The sequence below is a fragment of the Geotrypetes seraphini genome, chromosome 1 (genome assembly GCF_902459505.1).
Source record: "Geotrypetes seraphini chromosome 1, aGeoSer1.1, whole genome shotgun sequence".
NCBI classification, from domain to species: Eukaryota; Metazoa; Chordata; class Amphibia; order Gymnophiona; family Dermophiidae; genus Geotrypetes; species Geotrypetes seraphini.
This window is the reverse complement of record NC_047084.1, coordinates 212616896-212634808: the sequence shown is the minus strand read 5'-3', so window position 1 is coordinate 212634808 and position 17913 is coordinate 212616896. Positions and strand designations below refer to the sequence as shown.

Below are 17913 nucleotides of genomic sequence, written 5' to 3'. Positions count from 1 at the left end.
CTGACTCATTCAACTAACCGAGGCACTCCTGCTTCCAAGGTCACAATTTCTAGATGGATCTGTAAGGCCATTTTGTCAACCTACATTATCTGTGGGAAACAGTCTCCTGTTTCCATCATGGCGCATTTGACAAGGAGTGTAGCTTCGTTGTGGGCCAAAGCTAGAGCAGTCTGTCCAGCTGAGATTTGTAGTGTGGCGACTTGGTCCACTCTGCACACATTTGCAATGTTCTACAGAGTGGACGTTGCAGCATGAGAGGACTCTGCCTTTGGTTCATCTATGTTGTGGGCTGGTGCAGTCAGCACACTCTAGATTTCTAGGACTGCTTTTGTATGTCCAGAATGAAACATTTATTGCAATGGAAAGAGATTATGTTGTTATCTTGATAATATATTTTCCAGTAGATAAGTGTGTCATTCTGAACCCCAGCCCTGTCATTCCTGTGCCTGCCTACTGTCTCATTCTGTTTATTCTTCTCCAAGGCTGTAACTTGGATGTCAGTTATCCCTTTGGGCTCTGAATAATACTATATAATATGTTTCTAGCTTCTACAGGAGTACTACCTGAGCTCCTTTGTTACTTTTGTTAACTGTTACGTGTTCCATCGAGTGTTCAAGTGTTGTTATGTTTGAGCAGAACAGTTGATTTGTTTTGGAAATTTCCCATTTTTGTCCTTAGTTCACATACTTTTGATGGAGCTCATGCATGCTTGGGTACTAACTGCAGGTGGCAGTAGAGCAGGGGTGTCCAACCTGCGGCCCTGTGAAGTATTTTGTGCGGCCCCGGTTGAGGGTGATACAGTGTTTTCCTCTGCTGCCCCTGGGTGTTTACCGTCTTGCCGGCTTCCTCCTCTGTCTTGCTGCAGCGTTTGAGCGTTTGTACAGCCCCAGAAACATTTTTTTCAGCCAATGCGGCCCAGGGAAGCCAAAAGGTTGGACACCCCTGCAGTAGAGCTTCTGGTAAAGGAGAAGGATCACAGAAAAAATCTGGAGTGGATTCCTTCTGCATATGGCAGGCAGCCATGGGGAGGTAACCCACTTGTCCAGAATGACATATCTATCTACTGGAAAATATATTATCATGGTAAAGATATAGTCTCTTTTTGGTGTTCCCTTCCGTTGTACTGCCATCATGCAAAATAAAAATGAAATACAGCCTTTTTAACCTATTGTTATTAGAGATTTGTACCATTAACACTGACCCACTGGTAACTTCAATTGTTCAAGCTCTTACCTATTCAAAAATATTACCTCTAAACTTCTATTTTCCATAATTTAAAAATAGCTTCTCGTGGGATACTTAAAAACAGGTAAATATTATCCATCTATTTCAAATTAGTTGTTTTTCTGTTTTAAACTAGTGGACATTCTTCTGCGTATGACAGTCGCTCAGCACCTACTTTTCCATATGGCAACGGTGAGTCCACATGCTACTTTATATACTTGAAAAAGAATTATTTAAACACAGCACCTTTTAATATTTCTGTGTGATAAACTTCAAAGTCAGTTTTGCTAAAACACTTTCCTTCTGGTATATGACGCTGTTAGCAATAACTACTTGAAGGTAATTTTATAGCTGCCCATATTGGTGAAAAGTACATGCATGCTTTTCACTCCATGGATTTTCAAAGTAAAAATATGCATGCTTTCACCTTGAAAATTAACCGCATAGAAATATAACTTGTACACATGTTGTTGTTTTTTTTTTAAATAATTCTTTATTCATTTTAGAACTGACAAACAAGTGATAAACATTATAACAATACAATACAAATATTACAAATATTAATTTATGCAGGTAGAACAAAAGAAGACAGAAAAGGCGACCTGTGGTGCTCCATATCTTTATTCACAATTTAGATCCGACACGTACGTGTTTCGGCCTGCCTCAGGGGTCTGATTCACAGTATGGAACACTGTATCACAACTGACTTCTTGTAATCAAAATGTATAGACCAATAGTCAAATTGAGCAAAATAGGTGTCAGGTCTTAATTATGAATAAAGATATTGAGCACCACAGGTTGCCTTTTCTGTCTTCTTTTGTTCTACTTGCATAAATTAACATGTGTACAAGTTATATTTATATGGGGTTAATTTTCAATTTACTTTGTATTGTTTTGTTCTACCGTGGTGAGGTAGAATCTCCTGTTTGGGTGTATTGATTTATGCAGGTAAACATTTTCTGAATAAAAATAAGCTCAGTTGCATGCATGTGGTTACCAACCCCATACCCAGGAATATCTATCTCTATAGCAGACAAATGTGTATGCATGAAATAATAGAATGAATACTTTTATCCCTATGTAAGATGAACTATAGAAACCCATTTCCATGGGTAAAGTACCGTTTTACAGATGAAAATGGCTATACAGATTACCCTCTCTATGTTATATAGCTTTAATATATGGCACGCTAAATAACTCTCTTATTTAGCAGTTTTACCTGTGGATTGCATGAAGCAGTAATCATGCGATCTCGAGATCCTATGAGTAATCACTATGTAAAATTTCCACAACAAACATAATTAGTATTGTTCGTCATTATTGTCCCCTCGTACTTAATAGTTGTAGCCATGTAGGCACTGGAGAAAACATGAGTACGTAACTTAATGATACTTTTCTTAGACGTTTGTTTTTCAGTATATAAGGGTAAATATACACTGAAAAACAAATGATTCACATGAATGGACTGTGCCTAAAAAGTTTGTCTAGAAGGGTATTACTGAAAATACTGTATATACTTGAATATAAATCGGGATTTTGGGGCCAAAAAATGGGGGTCCTGGGTTATATTCGGGCCAGTGCCCCCCTCCCAGAATTATTGCAGGCCACTGCCAGGATCTGCACCCTGTCCCCCCTTTCCTACCCTGTCCTCGTACCTCCTCTGCCAATCTCTGGTGGTCTATAGGTGCAGTGGGCAGGAGTGAGCTTTCCATGCACCTGTCCTGCTGCTTACCTGGTTGGTGGTGGCTGCCGTGAGATCGGGTTTTTTCAACTGGAGACCAATCCTAGATCTAAAGTCTGTGAATGAAGCACTCAGAGTTCTTCATTCCTGAATGGAGATAGTGCTGTCAGTCATTGCAGCAGTGATACCGGGGAATTATCTGGCCTCTCTGGATTTGTCAGAGGCATATTTAAACATTTCAATATTTCCAGACCACAGAAAATACTTGAGATTCCATGTCCTGGAAAGGCACTTCCAATTCTCGGCCCTGCCATTCGGTCTAGCCACATCACCCTGAACTTTCACCAAGGTAATGGTGGTAGTAGCAGCGCATGTTTGGAAAGCATGGATCCAGGTGCATCAACATTTGGACGACTGGCTGATTTTTAGCCCAGTCCAAAGCTGAAAGGGAACAAGCAGTGACTCATGTGGTCCGACTCTTACAAGACCTGGGTTGAATTTTCAACTTCAAGAAGTGTCTGAGTACTTAGGAGTTTGCTTCAATACGGCAGAGGGCCGAGTCCGGCTTGTTCAGCTGTGCCAGCAGAAGCACAGGGAACAAATCATGAACCTCTTGACAATGCCAACTCCTACAGCTTTCCTTATGAAATGGCGGGGATGTCACTAGTGAAAACTAGAAGAAATCAGAAATTGCTTTGATAAATAATATATGAACTGACTTCGCATTCAACACAAACCTGTCTATGAAGTGTAATCTATATGTTTTAAGTTGCTCAGAAATGTGAAACTCAACAAGGGGAGAACGCACCCCCCTAGAATGGGAACAGAGTTTACCTCCCAGTCATTGCAACTGTTTCTGTAGAGATCACACTTCAAGCCAGGATGTTAGTTAATAAAAAATTGTTACAGTCCTTGAAATGATATAAAGTATAGGATTTTCTCCTTTCTTCTTATGCTTGTTTTATACTTGTTAGAACATCACTTAAGCATGATTAATAGAATCATAACTTAGCTCAAATAAGGGACCCCCAAACCCCTCATTTGAGCTAAGTTATGATTCTATTAATCATGCTTAAGTGATGTTCTGACAAGTATAAAACAAGCATAAGAAGAAAGGAGAAAATCCTAAACTTTATATCATTTCAAGGACTGTAACAATTTTTTATTAACTAACATCCTGGCTTGAAGTGTGATCTCTACAGAAACAGTTGCAATGACTGGGAGGTAAACTCTGTTCCCATTCTAGGGGGGTGCGTTCTCCCCTTGTTGAGTTTCACATTTCTGAGCAACTTAAAACATATAGATTACACTTCATAGACAGGTTTGTGTTGAATGCGAAGTCAGTTCATATATTATTTATTTATTTATTTAACTCCTACAGCTTGGCACTACTGAAAAATTCTGAATAGTTTATTTATAGTGTTTTTTGTTTGTTTTGTGCAGAATTCCATAATCATAAGACTTGATACACTCTCCTGTCTTTTCCCTCCTCAGATTTCAGTCTTCCTAATTCTCTCTCACTCCAGTTCTTTCTTTTTCTCTGCCCTATAACTCCCAGCAAGACTCTTAAATCTGCCCCCAAAGTCATCTCCCCTAAGCACGCACTCCTATCCCTTATTCTTTCTCCTCCCAGGAACACACCTTGTCTGATTCCTCCTCCTTTCCAGGGCATTAAGACAGCTTAATGCTATTCGAGAGTTTTTGGATGAGAAATCATTACATACATTAATTCATGCTTTTGTACTAAGTTAGATTATGGCAATTTAGTATATGCAGGTATAGGAACAGGACAACTTAAGCACCTACAAATAGTACAAAATGCTGCATTTTGGCTTTTAGGTCGTGCATATATTTGGGATCATGTGACACCTTTGTATCTGAAATTCCATTGATTACCAATTAAATTTAAGATCTTGATGTTGGCACATAGAGCATTATTTGAGCTACAACCATCATATCTTTCTAACTTGGTGTTGCTTTATGTACCGAGGTGTTTTATTACGATCTATGAATGATAATAGGGTAGCCATTCTCCATATCTCAAAGACTCATCTTGCCTCAACTAGAGATTGTGCATTCTTTTATTTAGTGCCACAGCTATATAACAATTTGCCTATAGAATTGAGAAAAGAAAAATCATATATAATTTTTAAAAGACATTTAAAAGTACATTTCTTTCAATTGGCTTTTTTAAATTAAAGAAACAAGTTTGGGACTACAACCTGTATTTATCTATTTTGTATTTATCTTTTTTAAGAAACGAGTCTGAGACTGCAATCTGTATTTATTTTTAGTTTGTATTAATTAATTAATTTTTATTATTGATAATTTGATTATTATAGAACAGGGGTGCCCACACTTTTTGGGCTTGCGAGCTACTTTTAAAATGACCAAGTCAAAATGATCTACCAACAATAAAATTTAGAAAATCACAAAGCACACTGTAAGCAGAGAAAATATTAATTATCATTTATATTCCGGGGATTTTCAAAGAGGTCAAGGCAGATGATTTTATGCAATGTCACCTCAGTAACAACTATACAAAAACAGACAAATATATCCCCTCCCTTTTTACTAAACCGCGATAGCTACGCTGAATGCTCTGCGCTGCTCTTGATACACATAGGCTACCTTCGCTAAAAACCGCTATTGCGGTTTAGTAAAAGGGGGTCATAGTGCAAAATATAGACAGCAGATATAAATTCTCAAAAAGGGCACATTTTGACCACTAAATTGAAAATAAAATCATTTTCCTACCTTTGTTGTCTGTGATTTCATGAGTCTCTGTTTGCACTTTATTCTTCTGACTGTGCATCCAATATTTCTTCCCTTCTTTCAGCCTCCTGTATGCTTCCTCTCCTCCAGACCTCATTCCCTCCCCCAACTTTTTCTTCCTCTCTTCCTGCCCCTTCCCCTTTCTTTCTCCTAGCCCCCTTCTTTCTTTCTGTCCGTCTTTCTCTCTCCATGCCCCCTTTCTTTCTGTCTCCCTGCCCCCTTTCTTTTTGTTTCCATACCCCCTTTCTTTCTGTATGTCTGTCTTTCTCTCTCCATGCCCCTACTACAGAAGGTTACACTGGTTGCCAATGGAGGCACGAATAATGTTTAAGTTTGCCTGTATTTGTTTCAAGCAGGCCTGGGGACTAGTACCATCCTATCTCCTACCACATTTCGTACTACACAACCCCACACAGTCAACCAGAAACTGTAACATATTTGCATACCCAAGGATCACCAGCTGTAAATACAAATCCTTTTTGGACAGATCTTTCATGTTTCAAGCAAGCAACCAGCAGTCCTGTCTGAGTAATTACATCAATGGAGCCAGGCTGACCTATGGCGCATTTCAGAGAGTAATCAAAACCGTACTGTTTGACAGATTCATCTTCTAAACAAAAGCCACACTAAATTCATAAATTTATATTTTCCATCTGTTTCTTGTGTAATATGTTGTACTCTCACTTTTTGCATTCTGTAATTTGCTGAAAGTTCAGCTTTCTACCTTGGGTTGCATACTTGAGATTCATATTGCATACTTGAGATCCATATTTTCCTTATGTCTATTTCTTATGTAATATGTTGTACCCTCACTTTTTGCATTCTGTAATTTGCTGATTGTCCAGCCCTCTTTGATGTGAACCACCTAGAAGTCATCTGACTATGGCGGTATAGAAGAATAAAGTTATTATTATTATTATTTCTGTCTGTCTTTCTCTCTCCATGCCCCCTTTCTTTCTTTGTCCCCCCTTTCTTTCTGTTTCCCTTCTTTCTTTCTATCTCCCTGCCCAACCTCTTTCTTTCTTTCTCTTTCTTTCTCCCTGCCCTCCTCCAAGCCACCGCTACCAGGGAACAGGCTGCCGTCGCATTCTGAGCTCTCCCTACTTCCAACGCTGTAAAGAGGACGCAGAAGTGCCAGGTCCAGCCTTCCCCACCCGACGTCAATTCTAACGTCGGAGAGGAAGTTCCGGGCCAGCCAGGCAATACTCTGCCAGCCCTCCAAATCAAACATTGTCAGCAACTATGATGCAAAGATGTTAGAGCAGACATGTCAAACGCTGGCCCGCGATGTCATAAAATTCGGCCCGCCAGACAATTTGCACTGAAGCTGGCCTGCCGGAGCCGCTGCTGGAAGTTGCGGTCTCACGCTACCATGAGTGAGTCGACGCTGGAGTTATTACAGGCAGATTGGCAGCCAGCTTTCGATCTTGTGGTGAGAGGCAGATATTTATATTACTCATCAGCTGGTTGAGCCAGAAAGGGGAGGAGTGAGAAGACAATGGGGCTGGAGCTGTTGCTGGGAGTTGTGGTCGCACACTACCAGGAGTGAGTCGACGCTGGAATGAGTACGGGCCTGTACCCTGCGGTGAGCGTTGGGTAGTTTGGCGGCCAGCTTTCGATCCTTGCTGAAGTGTCTGGCCTAAATCAGCCCCCCTTCTGTTCCTGCCCCTGATTGCTATCTGCCCCCAGCACACCCCTCCCCCCCAAAGCAGCCCCCTTTCCCTCTCCCTCTGGCCCCCTGTTATGCCATGCCTGCCTGCTCCGTGGCCCCCTTCTGTTTCCCCCACCCCCCATGATTGCTGTCTGCACTCAGCACAACCCTCCCACCAAAACAGCCTCCTTTCCTGCCTGCTCCATAGCCCTTCTTTTTTCGCTTCCCCTCCCGTTCTTACCCTCCCTCCATCCATCCATGGTTCCTGCTGCAGCTCCTGTTCCTGTTCAAAGCAGCCTGCTTAGGTTCGCGGCCGGCTGTAGCGAACCTCGCAGGCCGCTCTCCATATTGTAGCATGTTCCCTCTGACGCGATTGCGTCAGAGGGAACGTGCTCCATGTGGAGACCGGCCTGCGAAGTTCGCTACAGCCGGCCGCGAACCTCAGCAGGCCGCTTCAAACAGGAGCAGCAGCGGTTGTTGCGGGAGGGGGAGTCGTCGACGTGTTCCCTACCGGACACTACCGCCACCAGTGCTGCTCTGCACCGCCTTAATCCTGCCATCTGGTGCGCCAAGCCGGCGCATGCGCTTAAGCCGCCGGCCACGGACGGACAAAGCACATGTCAGGTACCCACAGCCTCCTAAGTGCGCATGCGCGCTTAGAGAATTATTATTATAGATTCCCTACAAATCAGAAAATTAATTAAAAATCCTAGGAGTTAAAATTGACAATATACTATCTTTTGAACATCAAGTGAAACAGGTGTCAAATAGGGTGTTCATAGTTCTCTGGAAATTGAGAAGAATTAAATTATATTTGACTGACTCTGCTATCTTTCAATTAATAGTACAATCCTTGATATTAAAATACTTGGATTATTGTAATTTGATATACAACTTTTACAAAATACAGCAGCAAGATTGATCTGCCCAATAACAGGATTTGAATAATGATCAGACAACAAAAGGTAGAAAAAATAATTTTATTTTCTGTTTTGCAATTACAATATGTCAGATTTGAAATATGTATCCTGCTAGAGCTGGTGTTGTAGCCCTATATTTCTACTAAGACTAAAGGGTGCTTCTATTAAGGTGCGCATTTAGCGCACATTAAATTGGTTAGCATACCTTAATAAAAGGACCCCTAAGTATCTTACTAAAAAATTCAGCCCACGGCTTAGCCTAAGTTTTTGATTTAAGCCCCTTATGAGATTGAGTTTGACACCCCTGTGTTAGAGAATGGATACACATCTTTGTTCAAGCCATGTGCTAATCACCCCTTCCACCAATGAGATACCTTTCTACAGAGAGCATCCAAGTCCCAGTCTTCATATTCATATACTAAGAAACTGTGAAGAGTACCTGGGAAACTCAGTATTCCTGAAAACTTCCCCCTTGGTGGAAGGCAAAGAATTTGTGAAAATAATTGGCAAAATTATTCAAAGAACGGCAGAAGCAAAGTTGGTGATTGCAGATAATAATGCAGTAAATTATTCTGGAGCATACAGAGTTTCACAGGGACAGAAATCAAATCCGTCCCCACCCATCTCCATAAATGTTAAAAGTAGTTCTGTTATGTCCCTTCTAGATTCTGTACGCTAGGTGTTCAATCCCAACCCGCAGTCCGGATGTGGCAGAAATCCAAATCTTTTCAGAACACATGCTGCACTCTCCCTAGTGGTAGAATCAGTTTCAATTTCTGCAAGCAGTCTGAGCAGAAGTCTTTTGCTGTTGCTCTGCTTCTGTTTCTTATTTTTTCGCTTAAAGTTTGCTTAAATTTTGTTTCTCAGTGGCTTCAGTGCCTTGGGACCCCTCTTCGGTGGTCTGCTGTCAGAGAAAAAGGTGCTGTCCTGCGGAGCCAGACTGCAGCTTCACAGAGAAACACTGATGGATCTGTAAAGCCAGCCTGATGTGTGCCACCTTCTGGAAGTACCCAGGGTCCCTCCTGTGGAGTTTGAACATAAGAATTTGCCTCCGCCGGGTCAGACCAGAGGTCCATCCTGCCCAGCGGTCCGCTCCCGCGGCAGCCCTCCAGGTCTATCACCTGTGCTATGGTCCCTGACTATTCCTATAACCTACCTCAACTCCTATCTGTACCCCTCAATCCCCTTATCGTCTAGGAACCTATCCAAACCTTCTTTGAAGCCCTGTAACGTGCTCTGTCCTATCACGGCCTCCAGAAGTGCGTTCCACATGTCCACCACCCTCTGGGTAAAAAGAACTTCCTAGCGTTTGTTCTAAACCTGCCCCCTTTTAATTTCTCCGAGTGCCCCCTTGTACTTGTGGTTCCCCTTTTCTATGCCCTTCAGGATTTTGAAGGTTTCTATCATGTCTCCTCTAAGTCTCCGCTTTTCCAGGGAGAATAGCCCCAGCTTTTTCAACCTGTCCGCATATGAGAAGTTTTCCATACCCTTTATCAGTTTAGTCGCTTTTCTCTGGACTCCCTCAAGTACTGCCATGTCCTTCTTGAGGTATGGCGATAAGTACTGGACACAGTACTCCAGATGCGGGCGCACCATTGCACGATACAGTGGCATGATGACTTCCTTTGTCCTGGCCGTGATACCTTTCTTAATGATACCCAACATTTGGTTTGCTTTCCTTGAGGCCGTTGCGCATTGGGCCGACGCTTTCAATGTTGTGTCTACCATCACTCCTAGGTCTCTTTCAAGGTTACTTACTCCTAGCAGTGATCCCCCCATTTTGTAGCTGAACATCGGGTTCTTTTTCCCTACATGCATGACCTTGCATTTCTCTTTGTTAAAGCTCATTTGCCACTTTTTTGCCCACTCTTCCATTATCGTTAGGTCCCTTTGCAGGTCCTCGCAGTCTTCCGCGGTTCTAACCCTGCTGCAAAGTTTGGTGTCATCCGCAAATTTTATAACCTCACATTTAGTTCCCGCCTCCAGGTCGTTAATAAATATATTGAACAGGAGCAGTCCCAGCACCGACCCCTGCGGAATTCCGCTCGTGACCCATAGCCAGTCTGAGTAGTGGCCCTTTACTCCAATCCTCTGTTTCCTGCCTGCCAGCCAGTTTTTGATCCATCGGTGGACATCCCCTTGCACCCCGTGGTTCCACAGCTTCTTAACCAGCCGTTCGTGGGGTAACTTGTCGAAGGCTTTTTGGAAGTCAAGGTAAATGATGTCTATGGATTCCCCTTTATCCATCTGGCTGTTTATTCCCTCAAAGAAGTATAGTAAGTTTGTGAGGCACGACCTTCCCTTGCAGAAGCTGTGCTGGCTCGCCTTCAGCTGTCCATTGTTTTCTATGTGCTCCCAGATGCTGTCCTTAACCAGTGCTTCCATCATCTTTCCCGGAACCGAGGTCAAGCTCACCGGCCTGTAGTTTCCTGGGTCATCCCTTGAACCCTTTTTAAAGATGGGTGTGACATTCGCTATTTTCCAGTCCTCCGGTACCTCCCCAGTTTTTAAGGATAGGTTACATATTTGGCGAAGTGGTTCCGCTATTTCGTTCCTTAGCTCTTTGAGTACCTTGGGTGGATGCCATCCGGACCCAGTGATTTGTCGCTCTTTAGTCTGTCTATCTGTCGGAGGACATCCTCTTGTCTTACCTCTAGTTGGACCAACTCTTCATCCTGATCCCCATTTATGATCTCCTCGGGTTCTGGAATATTGGATGTGTCCTCTCTCGTGAAGACCAATGAGAAGAACTTATATAACCTGTCAGCTATCTCTTTTTCCTCCTTTACCACTCCCTTCTTGTCTCCATCATCCAATGGTCCCACTTCTTCCCTGGCCGGTTGTTTCCCCTTGACGTACCTGAAGAACGATTTGAAGTTTGTTGCTTCCCCCGCCAGTCTCTCCTCATATTCTCTTTTTGCTTTCCAAACCACTCGGTGACATTCTCTTTGGTGTCTTTTGTGTTCCTTCTGGTTGTCCTTTGTTGGGTCCTTTTTCCATTTTCTGAACGACGCTTTCTTGTCACTTATTGCCTTTTTCACTGCAGTTGTTATCCACACTGTTGTTATCCACTGTTTGCTGCCTGGTGACCCACAGTCACAGGTTTCTAGGCGCAGGCTACCTTTCCCACCCCCGACCTCGTGGCAGAGAATCCGTGAGGATGAACGGTGTAGTCGGTCTCTGGCAAACTGGCAGTCTGAAGATCTTCAATTGCAGTGAATTTGGAGCTGTTTCTGAGGTAGAAAGTCCTTTTTTCTCCACTGATCTGTTTCAAAAACACTGACAGACTGACACTGTGAGTACCTCCATTATTTCGTATGGGAACTTCGGGGATGGCTTGTAAATTGATTTAAGCTCCGTTTTTCACAGTTTCTGTGGGTAGGGTTCAGGTCTTTCACCTCCCCAGACCCCAAATCACTATTTTTTTAAAATTATGTTTGTTTTTGGCATGAATTCATTACGGCGAATATCTTGGATTTTAGAATCAATTTTTTTTCTAACTTTAAATTCTGCCGTAAAAAACCTTTGATTTGACTCAAAATTGATTGGGGTGGTCTCCCCAGCCCTGATCTATTGGATTTGGACATTGGTTGTGCTGGATGGGCGCCGGTTCAGCGAATTCAAAACGTGTGCCGTAACGCTCCAGGGGAGTGGGCAGGAGCTTCGGACTTCACCTCCTCTGTGTCCTCTTGGACTGGGGAGTCGGCCTGGGTCCATGCCTTCCGAAGAAAATCTTGCCCAGGGTTCATTCTGAAGTCTGGTGCAATTCACCTGCATTCCAAGTCTGGGAACGCTTTTGACGCGCCGCATGTACCTCAACAATGCTCTACCATGGTTGCGGAGTGGGCCTTATCACAAGATTTTATTTGGCTCCTCTGAACAGCATTTCCTCAGACGCCAGTCATTTGACACAGCCGGCAAGCGTGTCGGGGCTTTTTCGGTCTATGGCGTCTGTGATGAATCTTTCTTTTGGAAGCTCTTTTCTGGCCATGCTAGATTTCAATTACTGTAGTTTCTATGCACATTTTCTTTTTCTTCTGTCTCCTGTGACTGTATTTAATTTGAATCCGGCTGCTGCCTTTACTGAGACTGGTCTCAGCCTCCCTGAGTGTCCGGATTTGGAGGTTTTGGTCCTTCTTCACATTTTCAGCTGGCTTCTGTTTGTCTCTTTATGGCTAATGTTCTGAAAGCGCTCCATTTGGGTTTTTCACTTTCCAGGCTTCGGTCCTGGGCTGTTCTCCTGTGCCTTTTCCATTCCATTTACAGATCCTGGGACAGGTTTCAGAACAATGTGATCTCTGGACAACGTTTTCAGATCTGGTACAGCTATGTCTCCGCTTTATCTCCTGAATCCTGCTCTTTGACAGGTGTGAACAGCCTGAGGTAGATTCTGCCATTGTGCAGGTTTCCAGCGTGCAACCCTTCCTAATGCTGGGGAGTGAAGCTTCAGGTCTCTGAGGTTCGCAAGAGGCTGTTCTGATATAAAATATTATTTTCTATCATCCTCAGGTAGCTGAGTGGCAGTGGCGACTTCAATTCTGGCACATGCCTGTCATTTCGGCCTGTGCAATGCGTCCTCTGTGGTGGTGCATGCCTGCTCTCTGCTGGTGCGGGTTGGTGTGGCTGCGGTGCCAGGCGTCCTTTATAGTCTCTTTTGAGTCTCAGTACATGTTCTGCTGGTGCAGAGTCTGAGTGCCAGTCTCTTTGGACCTGTCTTTGGATGTTGAGGTTCTCCTTCAGCGGCTGTCCTTTCAAGGGCCAGATTCTTGTCGGTATAGGTCAGGATGACCTCTTCTCAGGTGTGGTACTCACTGCCCTATGTTACTTTCTGTAATCCAGTTTCACTGGACATCAGGAGGGGATCGTAGTTCTCTTCATTCCTCCTTCAAGTGTCATCGGGGATATTCAGATTTTTCTTCCTAGAGACATCCTCTGGTTCCTGTGCAGTGGCTATGCCACGCACACACACACGCAAAAAAGAAAAATACAGATTACGCCTGGGGCAGGCTTGGTTTCCACATAAGAAGGCACTCGCAGGCTGTCTTCTACTGTTTTGTCATAGTGGATTTGACTTTCATCGGACACTTGTTAACCCTACTTTGCCTGCCTCTTGCTTGGTTTTTGGATTCTGACAAGTCACTTGCAACAGAGTCCAGGATCTGCAATATGATATGCTACAGTGCCTCTTAGTCTTCGGGATACTTAAACCTGTTCCAGTACCACAAATAAGGGCTTAGGCAGATTCTCCTTCTATTTCCTTGTGCCAGAAGGGCTTGGTGATTTGGAGACATAATCTGGTTCTACGGTCGGTCGCCCACTTCTTGCGAATTTCCCTTTTTCAAGTGGTCAGTGGAATACACTGTGCTAGCTGCTGTCTCCAGGGGAGTTTCTAGTGTCCTTGGATCTCCCAGAGGTTTACCTCCATATTTCAATCTCCCTAGAACATCGCAAGTTTCCATGTTCCGCATCAGCATTTCCAGTTCGCAGCTCTGCCCTTTGGCCTCACAACGGCTCCTGCACTTTCATACCAGTGATTGTAGTTGAGGTGGCTTTCTGCCAACAGGGGGTCCATATCCTCCCTTTCTAGGACAATGGGTGCTCTGGGTTCCATCTTGTTGGGTGTTCGAAGACGTAGTGGGGATGGTGGTGTCTCTGCTGCAGGTGTGGGCAAGTTCAGGAAGAGACACAGGACATCCTCCCAGTCTCTGGATTTCTAGTGCTTCTCTTCGTCTCCAGATGGAGTTGTGCTTTTCTTCTCAGGGCGAGTAGACAGAACCTTCATCTACAGATTAGAATTCTCTTGGATTGTCTGGCTCTCTCGGCCTGGATTTATCTGCAAGTTCTGTGGTTCGAGCAGCCTCCTTGGAGGCGATCCCCTGGGCCAGAACACCTATGCACCCTTGACAGGAGTCTCTCTTCTCTTGATGATCTCTGCTGAGTTTTTTCCACCTTTAGCAGCCGCTCTGCTAGATAGCAGCAATTTGAGATGGTGGTTTCAGGATGGCTCTTGGCTGGGGCTGGCTTCTTCGGATTTCCGAGTGGATAACTCTTAGCACGAATACTGTTGGGTTGTGGGCTCATTGTGAGGCCCGCTCCATTCAGCGGTAGTGAATTTCTGGTTCACAATGTTGGTGGACCTTTCATTTGGAGCTTTGGAAATTTGCCTGGCACTACTCTCCATCCCCTTCAGAAAGACCGGCAGTGCAAGTTTTCTTTGATGTCGTGACAGTGGCGTATGTATATCCAGGTTTCCAAATTTATTTATAATTTGATAGACCGGCCATCAACAAATAATTTGATAGACCGGCCATCAACAAATATCTGGTCGGTTTACAAAGCTCTAGGGCTCTCTGTCACTCTTTCTCTCTCAGGAAAGATAGATTGGCGGCATTCCACTGGGAGGAAGCGCTTCTTCTACCTTTCTTGGCATCCCATGAGGCCGGAGTTGCCAATGTTCCAGCAGTCTTCCTCAGCCAACATTTCCTGGTCCCTCTCACAGGAGCCATTCGGTCTGCTCTTACAAGAGCCAGGTTTTGCCCCAGATGGTCTTGTTGGCTTCAGCAGAGATCTCAAAGGCCAGGCGCCTTTTCAGTCGACGAGCAGGGAGCTAGGGTTGAATCATTGGTTTGGCCCTGGCTGGCTCACGAATTCCTGTAGGATGTTCCCCCTGTGGCCTCTCATAGATCTGGTCATCCGCCAGACAGCGACACATTCCTGCCTGGTGTCTCTAGTGGCTCTGGTTTGACCTCACCGCCCGCAGTATTCAGTTCTGTACATCTATAGTGGGACGAGAGGCTCCAGTTCCCTTTTCATTAATATTTTCTCAGTCTGGGACCGGTGTCCTTGGAGAATCCATGGTGTTTTGGTCTTACGGCATGGCTCTTGACCGCGCAGCCTTGATGATAAGCGGTTGTTGGAGGTACTTATCTCGACTGTTTTGTGCTCGAAGTACCCTCTACTTTGGCTTCTTCTGCCAAAGCTTGGTAGGCTTTTCTCACAGGAGGGTGCTAGGAGTTAGGTGGAGTCTGAGCAGTTTAGGTAGTCCTTGTTTTCCTTCAGAAGGGTATAGCCAGAAGTCAGGCAATGGCATCCCTGAAATTTCAGGTTGCAGGCTTTGCGTGTTTTTCGGACAAGCAGAGGAGCTAGTTCGCTTACTGCTCTTTCAGATCTGACCAGGTGTATGAGGGGAACACTTCGTCCATGTCCTCCCTTAAGTCATCTATTCCCCTTGTGGACTTTTAACATTATTTTACAGGGTCTTGATGAGGCCCCCTTTGAATCACTATAGGATGTATTTCTTCTGAACCTGACGTTCAAGATGGTTTTTTATGGTCTTCGTTGTCTCAGCACAGTGTCTTTTGGAGTTTCTGCTCTTTTGTGCAGAGAACCTTTTTTCCATATGACAGATGCGGGTGTTTTCCTCCATACTGTACGTTCCTTCTTGTCAACATTGGTCTCGGCTTTCTGAGTCAATCAAGAGGTTACATTGTCTGAATTTCTTGCAAAGATCGGATCTTCCGCAAATTAGATGTCCAGAGGCTCTTGTTCCTTTATTTGGAAAGGATATCTGAATTCTGGGCTGTTTGATCACTTTTTTTGTTCTCACTGCTGCGCCTCACCATGATAGGCCAGCATCCAAGTCCTAGATCGTTCAATGAATTTGAAGGGCCATTTCCATGACTTACAACACCAGTGGCACGCAGCCGCCAATTTCGCTTACCGCACTCTTGACAGGAAGGATGACGTCGTTGTGACCAGCATCTCGCCTGATGAAATTTGCAGGGTGGCTCTTGGTCCTCTCTTCATACATTTACCCAGGTTTACCGAATGGATGGGGCTGCGCATTCTGCTGCCGTTTTTCGGGACCTCGGTTTTGTAGGCAGGCTCTTCTGTCCCTCCCTAGCTTCTGTGGCTTTGGTATGTCTCCTAGCATATGGAATCTGGATGGGAGATTAGGTTTATAGCTTTGATAAGCTTCATTTTGTTAGTCTCTGGAGGATTCCATATGATCCACCCTCTTTATATTCACTCAGTTGTTTGGGCTAGCCTACTCCTTTCTGCCTCGGTTACTCTCATTGCAGGCTTGAAGATTTTCCAGCCAGATCCTGTGGGGAGTTTCTGTGAGTGTACACATTACTGAAGGCCTTTCTTAGGGTGCTCATTGCACACAGCAGGTTAGTACTGCATTGTTCCTCAATGTTTTTCTGAGTTGCATTTGTGCCTGTTTATTACTTGTTAATATTTTGCAGAGCAAACCAGTTCCTGAGTTACTTGTGTTAATGGGGACTTTCCCCTGTACCCACTTGTTCTGGATTTACAGATATGTGCTTGGCTTTGGGAATGAACTGATTCTACCACTGAGGGGGAGTGCAGCATGTATTCTGACAAGATTTAGATTTCTTTTTTTAAAAAAAAATTATTTATTCATTTTCATACTTACAATAAATATGACATATGTTCAAACAAATTAACAATAAATGCATCACTTAATAATCATCATTAGTACAAAACATAAACTCTTATCACCCCTCCCCCCCTCTTCCCACCCTTTCCTACCATATTTAGATTTCTACAACACCCGGACTGCGGGTTGGTATTGAACACCTAGCATATGGAATCCTCCAGGGACTAACAGAAAGAAGATTATTAAAGGTATAAACTTAATCTTCCATTATTTCATTTAATTATGCTACTGCATTAAAGGCTTTGGTAGAGACCCATTTACAAATAAGCTAAGACACTTGTATTAATTTGGAAATATTAATTGGGAAGAATATATACTTTGTAAATGGGTCTCTGCTAGAGCCTCTAATGTAAATATAAATACTCCTACTGATGAGGACCCTCAAGCTATGTCAGCTGAGAACTTCCTCTGAAGGTGACTGAGGGTCCCTTTTGCCAAGCTTGGCAGGCAGAAGCAACATCCCTGAGTCACAGATACTGGCACCTAGTGGTTCAGGGATGCTGCCAGTGACAGTTAGACTTGGTGGAGAGACGTTCTGGCCACCTTTGAAGGAGGTCCTCAGCAGGTGGTTCTTGGGGATCCCCACCAGCCATAGCATGGGTCAACACGGGATAAATAAAACCAAAAATGCATTTCCTTTTCTGTTTAACACAATACAAAGGCCAAACAGAAGAAGGACATCTGCTATATACATTTCCCAAAGCTAATATATTTCAGTCAATAAATTCCTTTTTTTTTTACCTTTGTTGTCTGGAGATTTATTTTCCCATCAAGTTGGTTCCAGTTTCTCTTTTTCTCTACTTTCCTGTCTTCTGCAAATTCTTCTTGAATTCCACCTACCATGGCCCAGCATATCTCTCTTCCCATCCTCCCTCCCTTCTATCCTGGATCATTCTTTTCTTACACTGTTCACCATCTCTCTTTCTCTCATTCCCTCAGTTGCTGCAAAGGGAGTGGGGAAAGAGAGAGATCCAGGGTGCATCTCCCCCACCCCCTCTACTACCAAATCCAACATTCCTTTCCTACTGCTCTCATCCGCCATCATGTGCAGCATCTTTCGTCCCTGCCCACCAGTCCCCACCCAGCATTTCTCCTGCCACCCCTCTCCAGCACCATGTCACATCTCTACCTCCATTCCCTCCACCACCATGTCCAGCATTATTCCCTCTTACATCTCTTTCAATCTATCCCACTGTTC

At 44.0% G+C, this 17913-nt stretch overlaps 1 protein-coding gene across 5 annotated transcripts in view; it reads left to right on the top strand.

Moving 5' to 3' along the window:
• Positions 1-17913, top strand: part of FIP1L1 (factor interacting with PAPOLA and CPSF1) — a 342276-nt gene that overhangs the window by 197763 nt on the left and 126600 nt on the right. For all 5 annotated transcript variants that reach the window (XM_033945458.1, XM_033945476.1, XM_033945465.1 and 2 more), the window contains exon 14: positions 1361-1416. In XM_033945458.1, coding sequence (XP_033801349.1) covers positions 1361-1416 — 56 coding nt within the window. The remainder of the gene's footprint in view (positions 1-1360; positions 1417-17913) is intronic.